At 28.3% G+C, this 16,769-nt stretch overlaps 3 protein-coding genes across 3 annotated transcripts; all 3 read right to left on the reverse strand.

The window, feature by feature from the left end:
* Positions 1-3,174: 3,174 nt before the first annotated feature.
* On the reverse strand, positions 3,175-4,458 carry LOC106763213 (putative FBD-associated F-box protein At5g56440). The gene is made up of 3 exons (XM_014647421.1): positions 4,153-4,458; positions 3,379-3,489; positions 3,175-3,237 (listed from the first exon to the last, which is right to left on the reverse strand). Exons 1-3 carry the CDS (start codon positions 4,456-4,458, stop codon positions 3,175-3,177), a joined length of 480 nt encoding a protein of 159 aa, XP_014502907.1.
* Positions 4,459-11,755: 7,297 nt separating this feature from the next.
* On the reverse strand, positions 11,756-13,127 carry LOC106763214 (F-box/LRR-repeat protein 25-like). Its single transcript, XM_014647423.1, has 2 exons — positions 12,726-13,127; positions 11,756-11,818 (listed from the first exon to the last, which is right to left on the reverse strand). The coding sequence occupies exons 1-2, from the start codon at positions 13,125-13,127 to the stop codon at positions 11,756-11,758; spliced, it is 465 nt and encodes a 154-aa protein (XP_014502909.1).
* A 1,843-nt stretch (positions 13,128-14,970) lies between these two features.
* Positions 14,971-16,331, reverse strand: LOC106763215 (F-box/FBD/LRR-repeat protein At5g53840-like). Its single transcript, XM_014647424.1, has 3 exons — positions 15,351-16,331; positions 15,125-15,232; positions 14,971-14,982 (listed from the first exon to the last, which is right to left on the reverse strand). Exons 1-3 carry the CDS (start codon positions 16,329-16,331, stop codon positions 14,971-14,973), a joined length of 1,101 nt encoding a protein of 366 aa, XP_014502910.1.
* Positions 16,332-16,769: the final 438 nt, after the last annotated feature.

The following is a 16,769-nucleotide window of genomic DNA, read 5'->3' on the forward strand; positions in this document are numbered from 1 at the left end:
GGTTACAGGTTACAGGTTACAGGTTACAGGTTACAGGTTACAGGTTACAGGTTACAGGTTACAGGTTACAGGTTACAGGTTACAGGTTACAGGTTTGGGCGTTGTGAATGCATTCTAATTTGTTGTGTGATAAATACTCTCACAAAATCCAACTATACAGTATCTAATATTTGCATGCGTTTTGCGTTTTGTTTCGCAGTTGCCTATGCAGTCCTTCCATTGCTTATCTCTTAATCATTAAACCTAATTTCTAATAAATACTCTGACAATAATATCCAATGATCTTCGACTTTTCCTATGCACTCCAATTTCATTTGTGGTAAATACTTTCACAATAAGATAACAAATTTGGCCATTACGTTTCTCTGTTTACTTTTTTTATTTATTTAATTACGTCCGTTGTACTCTCAACCTTCTAAAGATGTTCTGTTTTGGCTCTTAAAAAATAAATTTTGTATTTTCTGCATTCATAATGCAGCAAAGCCAATATTACTCGGTTATCTAGTTGAAGGTATTGCGCATGTTACATTTTTGGACCTTGCCTTTGGTTAGTTGGGCTTTTAGTAAAGACTAACAAAATGATATTTTAGAACTGATGGTTTTATTAAAAATATTAAAACTTAATTATTTTTATTGTATTTAATTTATACAACTGTAACGTTCAATGGTTTTAAATATTAAGAAGGTGAATAGGAGTGTGGTAGTGATAAAGATGGTGACAGACATTTTAAGGCAGAGTCTGACAATATGAATTTGCATGTATTTTGATTTGCTGTTCTGTATGCAGTCCTTTCATTGGTTGTAGAAGTCCAATATTAATCATCAAATACATGTATTGACAATAAGATTTGACAAAAGTAACATTTCACTTATTTTATAAATAATTATCGAATCACGTCGTTTGTTTAAGTAAATTATTGTGTATTAAGTAAATTATTAATGTGAATTGCTAAGTAAATTATTGTTTATTAATGTGACCTCTATAGATTAAGCTTAAAGGAAAAAATAATACAAATGAATGTCAAAATATTTAAAAGATATTAGTGTATGAAGCTCAACAATACAGTCATCCATTTTAAAACCTACTACACTTAAAGCAGAGGATTTGAATCACCTGATTTCGAAATTGTAGAGTGAGATATTTTCTCGTTCATTTATTTGAACTTATTTTTATTTTTGGTATAGAATTTCTATAATATTTATTTTTATAATTTCACATGTCACTCTTTTTCAAAGTGGCTCTAATTTTAAAAAATATATATTATTTTTATTGTGTCCCTATTTTCTTTTTTAAATTTTGTTTAATTTCAATTCATTTATTATATTTTGTCTTCTGATTTCTTTTTCTCTAGATGATCTTATATTGTTTATTACGAAAATAAGAAGTGATAAAATTATAAAATAAAAATAAAATTATTGATGAAAATAATTTAAGAATGAATTTTTAATTTCAATATTTTATAAGTTATAAGTTATGTATTGCAATGTTATAAATTGTTTTAGGTGTATGAGATAAAGTGTTAACTTTAAATGACTTTTTTCTCTTTACTTCTTAGCTCTTTTCTTTGCTTTTCATATGCTCCAACTTATCCGATCGAATGTAAATGCTAAACATATTTTACTACTTACATAAGTTTGATATATGAACAGTTTAATAATCAATGTTCTAAACATTGTGTCACTAAGTTTCAACAATCATATCTTTTATTTATATTTATAGATTTTTTTTTTTATAAGCAACTGATTTTTTTTAGACTTGCTAACTTATTTAGCTTAATTAGATGACTAACTGGATCAAAACTTATCAATTTTATCCTACAATCTATTCGGCGTGATTTTGAAATAACAGCTAGTACATATACAATACATCAAAATTTTTAAATAACGTCTAGATATTAAAACTTTAAAGTAAAATAAAGAATAAAAATTATGCAAAATTATATATTGACATAAGCATATAATTAAAGTTTAGTGATAGCATAGGTAAATTTCATATGCTATAATCAACTTATTTCAGATAATTAAAGTTTAGTGATAGCACAGGTACAGTCCTTATGCAAGCTAAAGTTAGCTATAGCTTTTATATTATGTGGGTATTTCTCATAGATAATTTCCATATTTTCATAAATATATAACAGAAATTCAATCTTGTCATATATACTTATTTATGTGCACTTAAAATCAATTGAAAGTATCAATTTAGTTATATGCTAGAAACATTGCATGAACTAAAAATTAGTATATCATCCATGTACAAGCATATAATAAGCCAATCATCATTTTCAGATTTAGAATACAAGCATTTATCAGTATCATTTAGAGAAAAAATCATCACATAATAATATATTATCAAGTTTTTCAAGTTATTGTTTTGATGTTTATTTCAATCCATATAAAGATTTTAAAAGTTTGGACACATTCCCTTAACTAGATACAAATTGAGAGTTTTAAACTCCATAGTTTATAGATAACTGCTAAGGCTAACAACACTAGAATAGGAAATCCTAACAACACTAGAATAGGAAATCCTAAAGGTGTCAAAATAATCTATGTTGGGCTGTTGAGTAAAATCTTTTGCTACTAATCATACCTTATACATCTTTATAAATTCATTAAGGTGATATTTTTTTCTTAAAGATCCACTTACAACCAATAAATTTTGTTCCTTTAGACAAATCTAATATGACCCTAGTACAAATTTTCTAAATTTCATTTCAGTACAAATGACCATATCCCACTATTTTGAATAAGGAACACTAATAACGTTTACAAAATAACTAGGATCATAATCAACTAGACAAATATAGAAATCATTATTTTTAAAAAACGAAACTATGACTTGAATAAGAAATTATCCCGTTTTATTTAAGTAAATTTTCATATATTAAGATAACTAACAGTTTAATTTATAGTTATTTTAAGATTAGAGTACATAACTTCATATATATTATTATTTTTAATGTAAAAGTTTATAATAAAAAAAAAAAAAACACATAACAAAATAACACAGAACTATAGGTAAGATAAAAAAGATTTATCATTTAAGGTAGAACTTGAATACATAGGATATATCCCTTACATCAAGACTACAAAATAAGAGATAATTACCGGAACAACTATTTTATTCGTGAAGAAAAACATGAGTTCTTTATAAAACCTAGGGAAATATAACATCTAATTCCGTTTAACTTCCTCGCAAAGGCCATCTTCAACAATATTGGTTTTTCCATTTTGATCCTGGAACCAAAATAAACACCAAAAATATTCAGAAAAAGAAATAATTGTGTTTCTATATTTTTTTGAAAATATTTTAGAATATTTACCTTCATATCCATTAAAAATAAATCAACAAGAAGCACCAAATAAATAAGTTATTACGTCCTTAGGCATGATAAAAGAGGAAGATTTATCACATATTAACTCAAAAGTTTGCATTCTAGTGAAAGGAGAAGATTCATCCTTTAATTTATCAGGGAACATAGATAAAACCTACAAAAAAAAAAGTATGAATTATAACATCAGACAACACTGCAATTCTATTCTTGTGCTACCAAGATATTGTAAAGTATCACAATTTGACAAAAGAAAAATACTTACTTCAATGATATTGGATGACAAGGATATAGATTCTGCCCTTTGCATGATTTCAAATAGCTCAATCAAAGTATTTAAGGAATCAGTATCTTTCTCCAACGAACATATATGAATATATATTTTCTCCACAAAGAGAAGATTAGTCTTAGTGAGAATAGGATATAAATAAACAGAAACAGTATATTTAAAATATTGAAGCCTTGGTGTTTGAAGCTCAAAGACACAGTCATTTTCAAACTCCCCAAACACTGTAAAATGTGATATATTTAAGTCTACAAGGTGGGAGGCAGAGATTTTGAAGGTATGGGTGTCACCATAGTATATGAATCTATGAAAATATAAAGATTCCAAATTGACACAACCCTTAAATGGATCAAACAGCTTTTCACTTCCAAAATAATAAATTTCACAACAACTGAGGTATAGGTGTTTAAGAGAAGGAAATTCGAAATTTGTAATCTCAATCAATATGAATGAAAGTTTGAGAGTAGTGAGAGATGTAAATAAAGAGAGTTTAGGAAGTTTGCTCTCAAGACAAGAAGCACGAATTGTAAGTACCTCAACGGTAGTGGTTATGGATAGTGTATCAATAAGATGCTCAATGATGGAATCTACCACATTATAGTGACACTTTAAATTAACATTGGAAACAATGGTGGAAGTATCTCTGCAAGACAAAAAATTATCTACAAAATCCTCAAAAGACATAGCATCTTGGAATGACGCATCATCAAAGTTAATAACGGGCAGGGAAGCCCACAGATACCTACACCGTTTGTTCAAAACTGATGTTTGAACTGCGGTTTTTGCATCCACAAAAGAAAGGATTTGTAGAATAATTTCCTCAGGTAACCCAGGCAACATGTCTTCTTCCTTCTTATTTTTTTTCCTTTTTTTTGAAGAGTCTCTTCTGTAAAAATTCTTTCCTTTCATTTCTGTAAAGTTTTCTTCTCTTCGTTTTCTTCCTCTTCTCAAATACCAATATTTATAGTATTATTTTTCACTTTTTTCAAACAAATACTATTTTTTGTTTTAATTTAATTTTATTTAAATTCACTTTTTATATTTTATCTTCTAACTATTATTTTTTCAGCAATGATATTAAGTGTTATATAAAAAGTTTTTATCTTATAATTTATTAGGATTCCGATATCCAAACAATATCGTAACGAAGATGGTGAATATGAAAAGTTATTATTATAAATAATTTCAATATATATAATAATAAGAAGGTGAAAAAGATTTTGTGAGAGTAATAAAGATAAGGAAAAGAGTGTGATAATATAAATTTGCATGGGTTTAGTTTGGGAGTTGTGTATGCACTCTAATTTGTTGTGTGATAAATACTGTCACAAATTCCAACGATTGAGTGTCTAATATTTGCATGCGTTTTGCTTGACAGTTTCCTATGCAGTCCTTCCATTGCTTATCTCTCAATTATTAAACCTAATTACTGATAAATACTCTCACAATATCTAATTTCTTGTGTGGTAAATACTGTCATTAACAAATTGTCCATTATTTCTCTGTTTACACTTTTTATTTATTTAATTACGTTCGTTGTATTTTAAGTGTTTAACTATTAGTTATTTATTATTTTATATCATTATATAAAAAAATGTAAGGTTGGTGCATATTGTTGATGTTGTTCTATATTTGAAAGTCGGTATCTTATTAGAACTTTTTTTTTTCGAACAGTCACTTAAACTTATTCGTGCTTATCATTATACTTTATATAACTTAGCAGGTTTTTTCTTGTTATTTTCAGCTCCTCGGACTAAAGCTTAGACTTAACTATTTTTATCATTAGGTCCATACACTAATAGTTAATTAATCGTAATTAACTAATCACAATTAACTAAATATGATTAACTAACTATTTAATTATCATGGTTAACTAACAAAATGACATTTTATAATGATAGTAGTTTAAAAGTAATGAGACTCATTATTTTAAAAATATGAGATGAAACTTATATATGTTTATTGTATTGTTTGTAAACATTTGTGGTTATGATTACGATTGTGGACAAGTAAGTAAGGTGATGGTTTTAAAAAAATTTCAAGAATAATTTCTTTGTGGTGATGATGTTAGTATATGCATTGACAATGGAGATTCAGTAAAGAGGTATTGAGTGGAATCTTTGACTTTAGCATACCACAGAGTTTGTGTTAAATAAAGTAAGTGATTTTATTTTATAAATGGCTAAACTTAAATTGCACCCAGGTATGATTAAATCAATGATTTCTGCGTATGGAGGATTTAAAATAGGTTTTAAAAAATAGGAACATGTGACTTGATTAAGTTTTCTTTGTGGTCATCTCGACTTAATTTGATTAATTTTAGATCGTTATTCCAGTTTTTATTGTGACCGTCAAGTTGATCGAATTTTTAGGTCGTTATTGACTTGATTGATTTTTATTATGTCCGTCATGTTGATCGAATTTCAGCCCGCCTCTTTGGTTCGATTTGATTCATTTCAACTTTTTAATTTTTTGTTTATGGAAAATTCTATATTCTTGAATGTTTTGGTTACATTTGTCAGAGGTTAGTCGTCTTTTTTTTTTTCAAGTTCCGATCGTCCAACTCTTCAAATAATCTTTCACGAGTGATGGTTGACCTGTAGAAGACACTCCGACGTCAGAATCAGATATGTTTCAAAAAGAGGTCTATATTTTTATTCTGATAGATCAAGATGATTATACTTCAATGTATTTATGGATCTTCTGACAACCAAATACATTGTTTAACCATTAATGCAATATATTTTTAGACAATAAAACCCAATAATTAATCATTAATACCATAATTTGTAAAGCGTAAGACAATCTGACTATATTTCATATAACACATTGAATAAAGACAAATATTTCTTATCTACGTAATTTCTTTTCTAAGGTTTTTGAATAATAGTTAAGATCTCTTTAGTTTAGTTTATTAGAACACAAAGTAGATTAATTCAGTTGATTTGAATTAATTTTTAATTCAGTTCAAAATAACTATTTTTAATTAAGTGTAATTTTTTATATAAGCACAATTAATTTTGATAACCTCTAATATTAATAATCAAATATATGTATGGGTAGGAAGAATTGTCTCATTAGATAATATTAATTGATTAATGTAACATTTGACTTATTTTATAAAAAATAACAAAAATCTGTATATTTTGGTTTTGTAGAATTTTAAATATGTGATAATATATTTTAAGTGATGTTCAAATTTAAATATTTTCAGAAAAAATAGATATGTATAAGTTAATATCATGATTAAAAAACGAAACTATGACTTGAATAAGACATCATGTCGATTTGATTATAAGTAATTTTTATATATTAATGAGACTAAAAATTCAAATTATGGAGTTATTTTCAAATTGAAGTTCAGAAATTGATTTGAGTTATTATTTTTATTGTACAAGTTTATAATTAAAAAAATTCAACATTCAAGATAGAACTTGAATATATATGAAATACAAAATAAGGAATAATCACCGGGACTACTATTCTATTCATAGAGAGAAACATGAATTCTTTATAAAACCAAATACAACATCTAATTCCGTTTAACTCCTCCGCAAAAAGACATATTCAACACATTGGTTTTTCCATTTTGCTCCTGTAACCAAAATAAATACCAATATTCAGAAAAAGATATAAGCATGTTTTAATATTTGAAAAAAAAAAAACAATTTGGTAAAACTTACCTTTGCATACATGTAAATTAAATCAACAAGATGTGCCAAATAAATATTTTTTTACGTCTTTAGGCATGGCGGAGGAAGAAGATGCATTGCATATTAACTCAAAAGTTTCCATTCTAGTGAAAGGAGAACATTTATCCTCTAATTCATCAGGAAACATAGATAAAACCTACAAAAGAGAGTATGAATTATCACATTTGATAACATTGTAATTGAATTCTTGTGTTAGAATGATATTGTAAAGTATCTTAATTTGACAAAAGAAAAATACTTACTTCAATGGTTTTGGATGACAGAGATATAGATTTTGCCATTTGCATTATTTCAAATAGCTCAATCAGAGTATATAAGGAATAAATATCTTTAGGCAACAAACCTACATCAATATATAGTTCCTCCACAAAGAGAAGATTCCAAATTGACACAACTCTTAAATGGATCAAATGGGTTTTCCAATTCACAGGAAAAAAGACATTCACAGAGGTATAGGTGTTTAAGAGAAGGAATATCGAAATTTGCGTCCTCACTGAATATGTCACAAAGTTTGAGAGTAGTGAGAGATGTACATGCAGAAAGTTTAGGAAGGTCACTCACACAACAATAAGCATCGATTGTAAGTACCTGAACGGTAGTGGTGAAGGATGGTATATCAAAAACATGCTCAATGATGGAGTCTACGATGGAACTTACAATGTCGTTTAGCAAATATCGGTCATCAAGGCTATGTAAACACTCTAAATTAACATTGAAAATATTGATGGAAGTATCTCTGTAAGCCAAAAAAGTTCTTACAAAAGCCTCAAAAAAGGAAGGATCATCGAATGAGTCAACGATGTTAATAACGGGCAGGGTAGCCCAAAGATACCTATACCGCTTGTTCAGAACTGATGTTTGAACTGCGGTTTTTGCATCAACAAAAGAAAGGATGTGTACAATAATTTCATCAGGTAACTTAGTTAACCTATCTTCTTCCTTCTCCTTATCTTTCCCCTTATTTTCTTTCTCTTCCTTTGAAGACTCTTTTCTGTAAAAATTGTCTCCCTTCATTTCTGAAAAGTTTTCTTGACCCTCTTCTCAAATACCTATATTTATAGTATTATGTTTCATTTTCTTTTCAAGAATTACTATTATTTTAATTTTATTTAAATTTACTTTATTATATTTTATCTTCTAATAATTAAGTGTTATATAAAAAGTAATTATATCTTAATTTAGTAGCATTCCGATGGTAATTCTTATCAAAGCAATACTGTAACGAAGATGATGAATACGAAAAGTTATTATTATAAATGATTTTAAAATATATAATAAGAAGGTGGAAAAGAGTGTTTGAGAGAAATAAAGATAAGGAAGAGTGTGATAATATAAATTTGCATGCGTTTTGTTTGGGAATNGTGTATGCACTCTAATTTGTTGTGTCATAAATACTATCAGAAAATCCAACGATTGAGTGTCTAATATTTGCATGGATTTTCTTTGGCAGTTTCCTATGCAGTCCTTCCATTGCTAATAAATAATCTCACAATATCCAATGATCTTCGACTTTTCCTATGCACTCCAATTTCATTTATGGTAAATAAGATTATATAATTAAAGTTTAGTGATAGAATAAGTAAATTTCGTATGCTATAATCAACTTATTATACACAGGTACAGTCCTTATGCAAGCTAAAGTTAGCTATAGCTTTTATATTACGTGGGTAATTTCTCATAGGTAATTTCCATATTTTCATAAATATATGACAGAAGTTCGATTGTGTCATATACTTTATGTGCACTTATAACCAACTGAAAGTACATTTTGTGAAGAAACAAAAGGATAAGAGACTTGGTTTTTTAAATTATGTGCAAAAGCAAAATATATTAAAAATTAAAACACTAAAGGTATTAATGATATGTACATACAACATATTAAGTTACATATATTTAGCGATATTGAAGGTATATATATATATATAATAATTGACTTTCTAAACATTGTTTTTCCTTTTTGACAAATCACAGAGAACACTCCTGAATACTAATTATAGTATGTTATATGTGACATCCCAATTTTATACTTCATTTCGGGTATAAAAATTAAGACGTCAACATGGATGATAATAGAAAGCAGTTGGAATAATAAAATAGCAGATAAGGTTCTAAGAAATTAAAATTAAAGATTACAGTAATCCAGAATGTAGAGGAAATTTAAAAACGTGGAATACTAAAGTACTTCGAAATACAAGGACTGAAATTGTTCAGATGTATGGGAAAACTATGGAATTCCTAGAAAGACTAAGAAGCTGCTTCCTCACTCCCCTCCAGGACATTCTCCACTGAGGCCTCATTCACCTTATGTTATTGGTTCCCAGGAGAAAAAGTAGCTCGAGCCAAAGGCGACAGCGAGGCCCATCCCAGAAATGGGGCGGGGAAGGAGAAGTGGGCATGTGGGTCTCCTTTACTTGATTGATAGGAAAGTTACCCTTGGCTATCTTACGAAGAGCCTAACTCTATCATAAAAGATTGACACTAAGCGAAGAATGCAGACTGGACTAAACCAAGGAAGGGCACTTCTGGAAAGGTTCCTTTGATAGAAGATCGGTACTTGAAGTCAGAAAGAGGTAGAGATTAGATACTTATTGCAGCTGAAGGAAGCTAGCCACAAGGAAGGAGAACTCTTAGATCCGGATCCCAATCCACGACTCTATTATCACCCCTTTATGGTAACGTAGGAGACATCTCTCTTTTTCCCAGGGGGAATCCTTAGAATTACCACAGCTTAGCTTTCAATTCGCCTCTGACCATCAAATGAAATGTGAATAACCCGCCCTCCCCTGTTTGAAACAAAGGGTGCTTCCGGTTCTGTCGGTGCTTGAAACAATTTTGTCTTCTCCATATTACTATATCTCTAGAGTCAATAATTTTATATGACATCGCAAAAGTAAAAGCAGGCAACAAACACAAACACAAACAAGCAAGGGTGAGCTAATTATATAAACAAATACATATAACAGAAGATTAAGCATGTGATCATATAAGAGTGAATTGAAAACAAAACAGTTAGAAAACACAACCTAAGCATATTATTTTCTAGACTTGACTCGTCCGAACTTTAAAATGAGAGTCGGACTATGGCGAGTCTTGCACCCGTGGTGACTTATGAAAATAAACATGTAATTCAGAACAAGAAATATGTGTCTTTTCAAGTTTAAAAAAATAAAATCTTTTAGAATTACTTACCCTCACATTACCTTCACGTCCACGTAAATTAAATCAACAAGATGTACCAAATAAATATTCTTTTACGTCCTGAGGCATGGCAGAGGAGGAAGATGCATCACATATTAACTCAAAAGTTTGCATTCTAGTGAAAGGAGAAGATGCATCCTCCAATACATCAGAAAACATAGACAAAACATACGAAAAAAAGAATTATGACATTAGACAACATTGTAATTACGTTATTGTAATACAATGAGATTTTAAAGGTTTAAATGCTTTTTTCCATCCTAATGTTGAGAAATGAACTTCTGTTTAGTATTCAGTTTTAAAAATATAGACATTTGATGGGATATTATAAATTTGCATGGGTTTAGTTTGGGAGTTTAGTATGCACTCTAATTTGTTGTGTGATAAATACTGTCACAAAGTCCAACAGTCTCTAATATTTGCATGCATTTTGTTTGGCAGTTGCCTATGCAGTCCTTCCATTGGTTCTCTCTCAATCACTCAACCTAAGTGCTAATAAATACTCTCACAATATTCAAAGATCTTCCACTTTTTCTATGTATTCCAATTTCTTGTGTGTTAAATACTGTACAATAACATAACAAATTTGTCCATTATGTTTCTCTGTTTACATTTTTTTTATTTCCGTCTGTTGGTTTTATTTTAAATATTCCATCAAATTCTTTAATTTATTTACATTGTTTATCTATTTATCTACATTTTTTAATACTCACTTATAATTTATTTTGTTATCTTGTGATCATACTAATTAATTTATTTGATACTAAATTTAAATATGTGATCCTGTATGAATATTAGCCTAAGACATAACTTTTGAACAGAAAAACAAAGTAAATAAATTTGATAAAACATAATATGAGTATATTTCTGTAATTTCTGTATTTTCTGCATTCTCATAATGTGACTAAACTATGACTTGAATAAGACATCATCTCCATTTATTTAAGTAAATTTTTATAAATTAATGTGTGTAACATTTTAAGTTATGGAATTATTTAAAGAATGGAGTTCATAAATTCATTTGGATAATTTATTTTAATGTAAAAGTTTATAATAAAAGAAACTCACAACAAGTTTTAGAAATTTTTCCTGTAAAAGAACATAGATTATAGGTAAAATAAAAAATATTTATCATACAAGATAGAACTTGAATACATAACAGGGACTACCATTCTATTGATAAAGAAAAACACAAACTCATTATAAAACATAGAGAAATAAAACATCTAATTCCGATTAACTTCAGGCAAAAAGACCTCTTCAACGATATTAGTTCTTCCATTTTGCTCCTGTAACAAAAATTAACACCATAATATTCAGTAAAATAAAGAAGCGTGTTTTTGTATTAAAAAGAAACTCTTTTAGTACAACTTACCTTGACATCCACGTAAATCAAATCAACAAGATACACCAAATAAATAATTTTTTACATCCTGAGGGACGGCCAAGTAGAAATATGAATTGTTTATTAACTCAAAAGTTTGCATTCTAGTGAAAGGAGAACATTTATCTTATAATTCATCAGAAAACATAGATAAAACCTACAAAAAAGAAAATGAATTATCACATCAGACAACATTGTAATTCCATTATTGTGCTACAATGATATTGTAAAGTATAATAATTTGAGAAAAGTAAAATACTTACTTCAATTATTTCGGATGACAAAGATATAGATTTTGCGCTTTGCATGATTTCAAATAGCTCAATCAAAGTATATAAGGAATCAGTGACTTTAGCCAACCCACGTACATCAATATATATTTTCTCCACAAAGAGAAGATTAATCTCAGTGGAAAAACTAAATAAATAAGAACCGGTATATTTAAAAAATTGAAGCCTTGGAGTTTGAAGCTCAAAGATATAGTAATCGTTAAACCTATCAACCACTCTAAAACGTGATACATTTAAGTCTAGAAGGTGGGAGGCAGAGATTTTGATGGTATTGACATAGCCAAAACATATACAACTACCAAAATGTAGAGATTCCAAATTGATACAACCCTTAACTGGATCAAAAGCGTTTTCCGGTCCACAATAAAATCGACAACCGCGGAGGTATAGGTGTTTAAGAGAAGGGACATCGAAATTTCTGGTGTAATTGAATATGTTAGAAAGTTTGAGAGTAGTGAGAGATGTACATAAAGAAAGTTTAGGAAGGTTGCTAACACTACACTCAGCAAGAATTGTAAGTACCTGAATGGTATTGGTGATGGATGGTGTATCAACAACATGCTCAATGATGAAATCTACCACATCATCATTATAAAGGTTATAGTGATACATAACATTAAGATTGAAAACATTGGTGGAAGTATCTCTGTAAGACAAAAAGTTTCTTACAAAGTCCTCAAAAAATGCAGGATCATCAAATGAGTCAACGAAGGTAATAACGGGCAGGAAAGACCAGATATGCCTACAACGTTTGTTCAGAACAGATGTTTGAACTGCGGTTTTTGCATCCACAAAAGAAAGGATGTGTAGAATAATTTCCTCAGGTAACTCAGTTAACATGTCTTCTTCCTTCTCCTTATCTTTTCCCTTATTTTGTTCCTCTTCTTTTGAAGAGTCTCTTCTGTAAAAATTGTCTCCTTTCATTTCTGTAAAGTTTTCTTCTATTCATATTCTTGGCCTTCTCAAATAATTATATTTATAATATTATTTTTCATTTTTTTTCAAGAATTACTATCATTTGTTTTATTTTAATTTTATTTAAATTCACTTTATTATATTTTATCTTCTAATTATTATTCTTTCAGCAATGATATTAAGTGTTATATAAAAAGTTTTTATCTTAATTTATTAGGATTCCGATATCCAAACAATATTGTAACGATTGAGTGTCTAATATTTGCATGCTTTTTGTTTTGTTTGGCAGTTTCCTATGCAGTCTTCCATTGGTTATCTCTCAATCATTCCATCTAATTGCTAACAAATACTCTCACAATATCCAAACATCTTCGTCTTTTTCTATGCACTCCAATTTCTTGAATGGTAAAGACTCGATCGTTTGATTTTGTGACAGTATTTATCACACAACAAATTAGAATGCATTCACAACGCCCAAACTAAACGCATGCAAATTTATATTATCACATTCTTCCTTATCTTTATTACTCTCACACACTCTTTTTCACCTTCTTATTATTTTATAATATTAACTTTTCCTATTCACCATCTTCGTTACAATATTGTTTGGATATCGGAATCCTAATAAATTAAGATAAATACTTTTTTTATAACACTTAATATCATTGATAAAAATCACAAAACACTTTATAGATTACTAGAATTAATGCACTTACTTTCTATTTTCTGATTTTTTTAAAATGAGATTTCAAGATAAGAGTAGAGAACTTATAAGTGTAATAATAATAATAATAATAATAATAATAATAATTTTAATAATAATTATAATATTAACAATATGAAGTAGTAAAAGAAGATATCTTATAAGGGTATAATTAGTAATAATATAGTGACTAAATTTATCCAAAATTTTAATTTATTATAAAGGTACAGGTACAGTCCTTATGCAAGCTAAAATTATCTATAGCTTGTAAATTTAATGGATAATTTATCATAGACAATTTTTAAGTTTTGGTAAGTCACTCAGAAATTAAATTCTGTCATATACTTTATTTGGTGCACTTCAGAATTATAGTTTAAAGTGTGAAGAAACAAAAGATACGCCATCCCGGCGACCGAGTTTTAATTGTGTCACTTGTTTATATCAATCTTTGGGTCTTCAATTTTTTAATTTTATTATTTATCGAAAAATTTATATGCTTGAATAAAGATATATAATTATTATTTACTTAACTATTTTTTTTAAGTTTTTAAATAAAAATTAAGTCCAGTTTAACTTATTAGAATAAAAATTAGTTTAATTAGAACTAACTATCACTACAGACGAGTTTATTTGATTTAATATTCAATTCAATTCGAAAACAATTATTTTTTAGTTCAATATAACTGTTACCTATTCAATATAGTTAAATCAATTTTTGATGACCTATAATATGAATAATCAAAATAAATGCTCGGTTAGGAAGATTTGTCCAATAAAATAATCTTAATTGATTAACGTAAGATTTGACTTATATTATAGAAAATAACAAAATATGAATATATTGGTTCTGTTTACATCTAAAAATTAAAATTAATTCGTTATATTTTAAATGAGGTTATATATTTTAAATATATTTAAATTTATTTGTTTTCAGAAGAAATAGAAAAAAACAAGTTAATATTATAGCAAAAAAACGAAACTGTGATATAAGATATCCCTTACATCAAAACTACAAAATAAGGAATAATCACCGGCACTACTATTCTATTCATAAATAAAATTATGAAACCTCTATAAAAGCTAGAGAAATATATCATCTAAATTGATTAAACTTCCCCGCGACAAGACATCTTCAACGAAATTGGGTTTTCAATATTGCTCCTGTAACAAAAAAAAAACACAATAAGATTCAGAAATAAATAAAATATTTGTTTTTATATTTAAAAAAAAAAAACTTTTAGTTGAAATTACCTTAACATCCATGTAAATTAAATCAATAGGCACCAAACAAATATTTTTTTACGTCCCGAGGCATGGCGGAGGAAGAATCATCGCATATTATCTCATAATTTTGCATTCTAGTGAAAGGAGAACATTTATCCTCTAATTCATAAGAAAACATAGATAAAACCTACAAAAAAAGAAAATGAATTATCACATCAGACAAAATTGTAATTTAATTCTTGTGCTACAACGATAACGATAACGTAAAGTATCATAATTTGACAAAAGAAAAAAAAAATACTTACATGAATGATTTCTAATGACAAAGATATGGATGTTGCACTTTGCATGATTTCAAATAGCTCAATCAAAGTATATAAGGAATTAGTATCATTATCCAAGCAACGTAAATCAATATATATTTTCTCCACAAAGAGAAGATTAATCTCAGTGAGAATAGGATACAAATTATCATAACCAGTATATTTAAAATATTTAAGCCTTGGTGATTGAAGCTTAAAGACAGAGTCAGATAGAAAGTACCCATTCGATATGAAACCAGACATATTTAAATCTACAAGGTGAGAGGGAGAGATTTTGAAGGTATTGATTTCAGCAGAGTACGTACAACCATGAAAATATAAAGATTCTAAATTGATACAACCCTTAAATGGATCAAAAGGGCTTTCCAATTCACAATCAAATTGACAATAACAGAGGTATAGGTGTTTAAGAGTTGGAATATCGAAATTTGCGGTATCAATTGATATGTTAGAAAGTTTGAGAGTAGTTAGAGATGTACACACAGAGAGTTTAGGAAGATCACTCATAAGAGAATAAGAATCAATTGTAAGTCCCTCAATGGTAGTGGTGACGGATGGTGTACCAATAACATGCTCAATGGTGGAGTTTACGATGAGGTCTACCATGTAGTCTCTGAAATATTCATCTTCATAACTATATAGAAACTCTAAATTAACATTGAAAATATTGATGGAAGTATCTCTGTAAGCCAAAAAATGTCTTACAAAAGAATTAAAAATTTCAGGAAGATCGAATGAGTCAACAAAGTTAAGAACGGGCAGGGAAGCCCAGAGATACCTATACCGTTTGTTCAGAACAGATGTTTGAACTGTGGTTTTTGCATCAACAAAAGAAAGGATGTGTAGAATAATTTCATCAGGTAACTTAGTTAACCTATCTTCTTCCTTCTCCTCCTTATCTTTCCCCTTATTTTCTTTCTCTTCCTTTGAAGACTCTTTTCTGTAAAAATTGTCTCCCTTCATTTCTGAAAACTTTTCTTGACCCTCTTCTCAAATACCTATATTTATAGTATCATGTTTCATTTTTTTTTCAAGAATTACTATTATTTTAATTTTATTTAAATTTACTTTATTATATTTTATCTTCTAATAATTAAGTGTTATATAAAAAGCTTTTATCTTAATTTAGTAGGATTCCGATGTTAATTCTTATCCAAGCTATACTGTAACAAGATGGTGAATACGAAAAGTTATTATTATAAATAATTTCAATATATATATAATAAGAAGGTGAAAAAGAGTGTGTGAGAGTAATAAAGATAAGGAAGTGTGTGATAATATAAATTTGCATGTGTTTAGTTTGGGAGTTGTACTGTCACAAAATCCAACCATTGAGTATCTGATATTGGCATGCGTTTTGTTTGGCAGTTTCCTATGCAGTCCTTCCATTTCTTATCTTTC

Source organism: Vigna radiata, chromosome 6, assembly GCF_000741045.1.
Source record: "Vigna radiata var. radiata cultivar VC1973A chromosome 6, Vradiata_ver6, whole genome shotgun sequence".
NCBI lineage: Eukaryota > Viridiplantae > Streptophyta > Magnoliopsida > Fabales > Fabaceae > Vigna > Vigna radiata.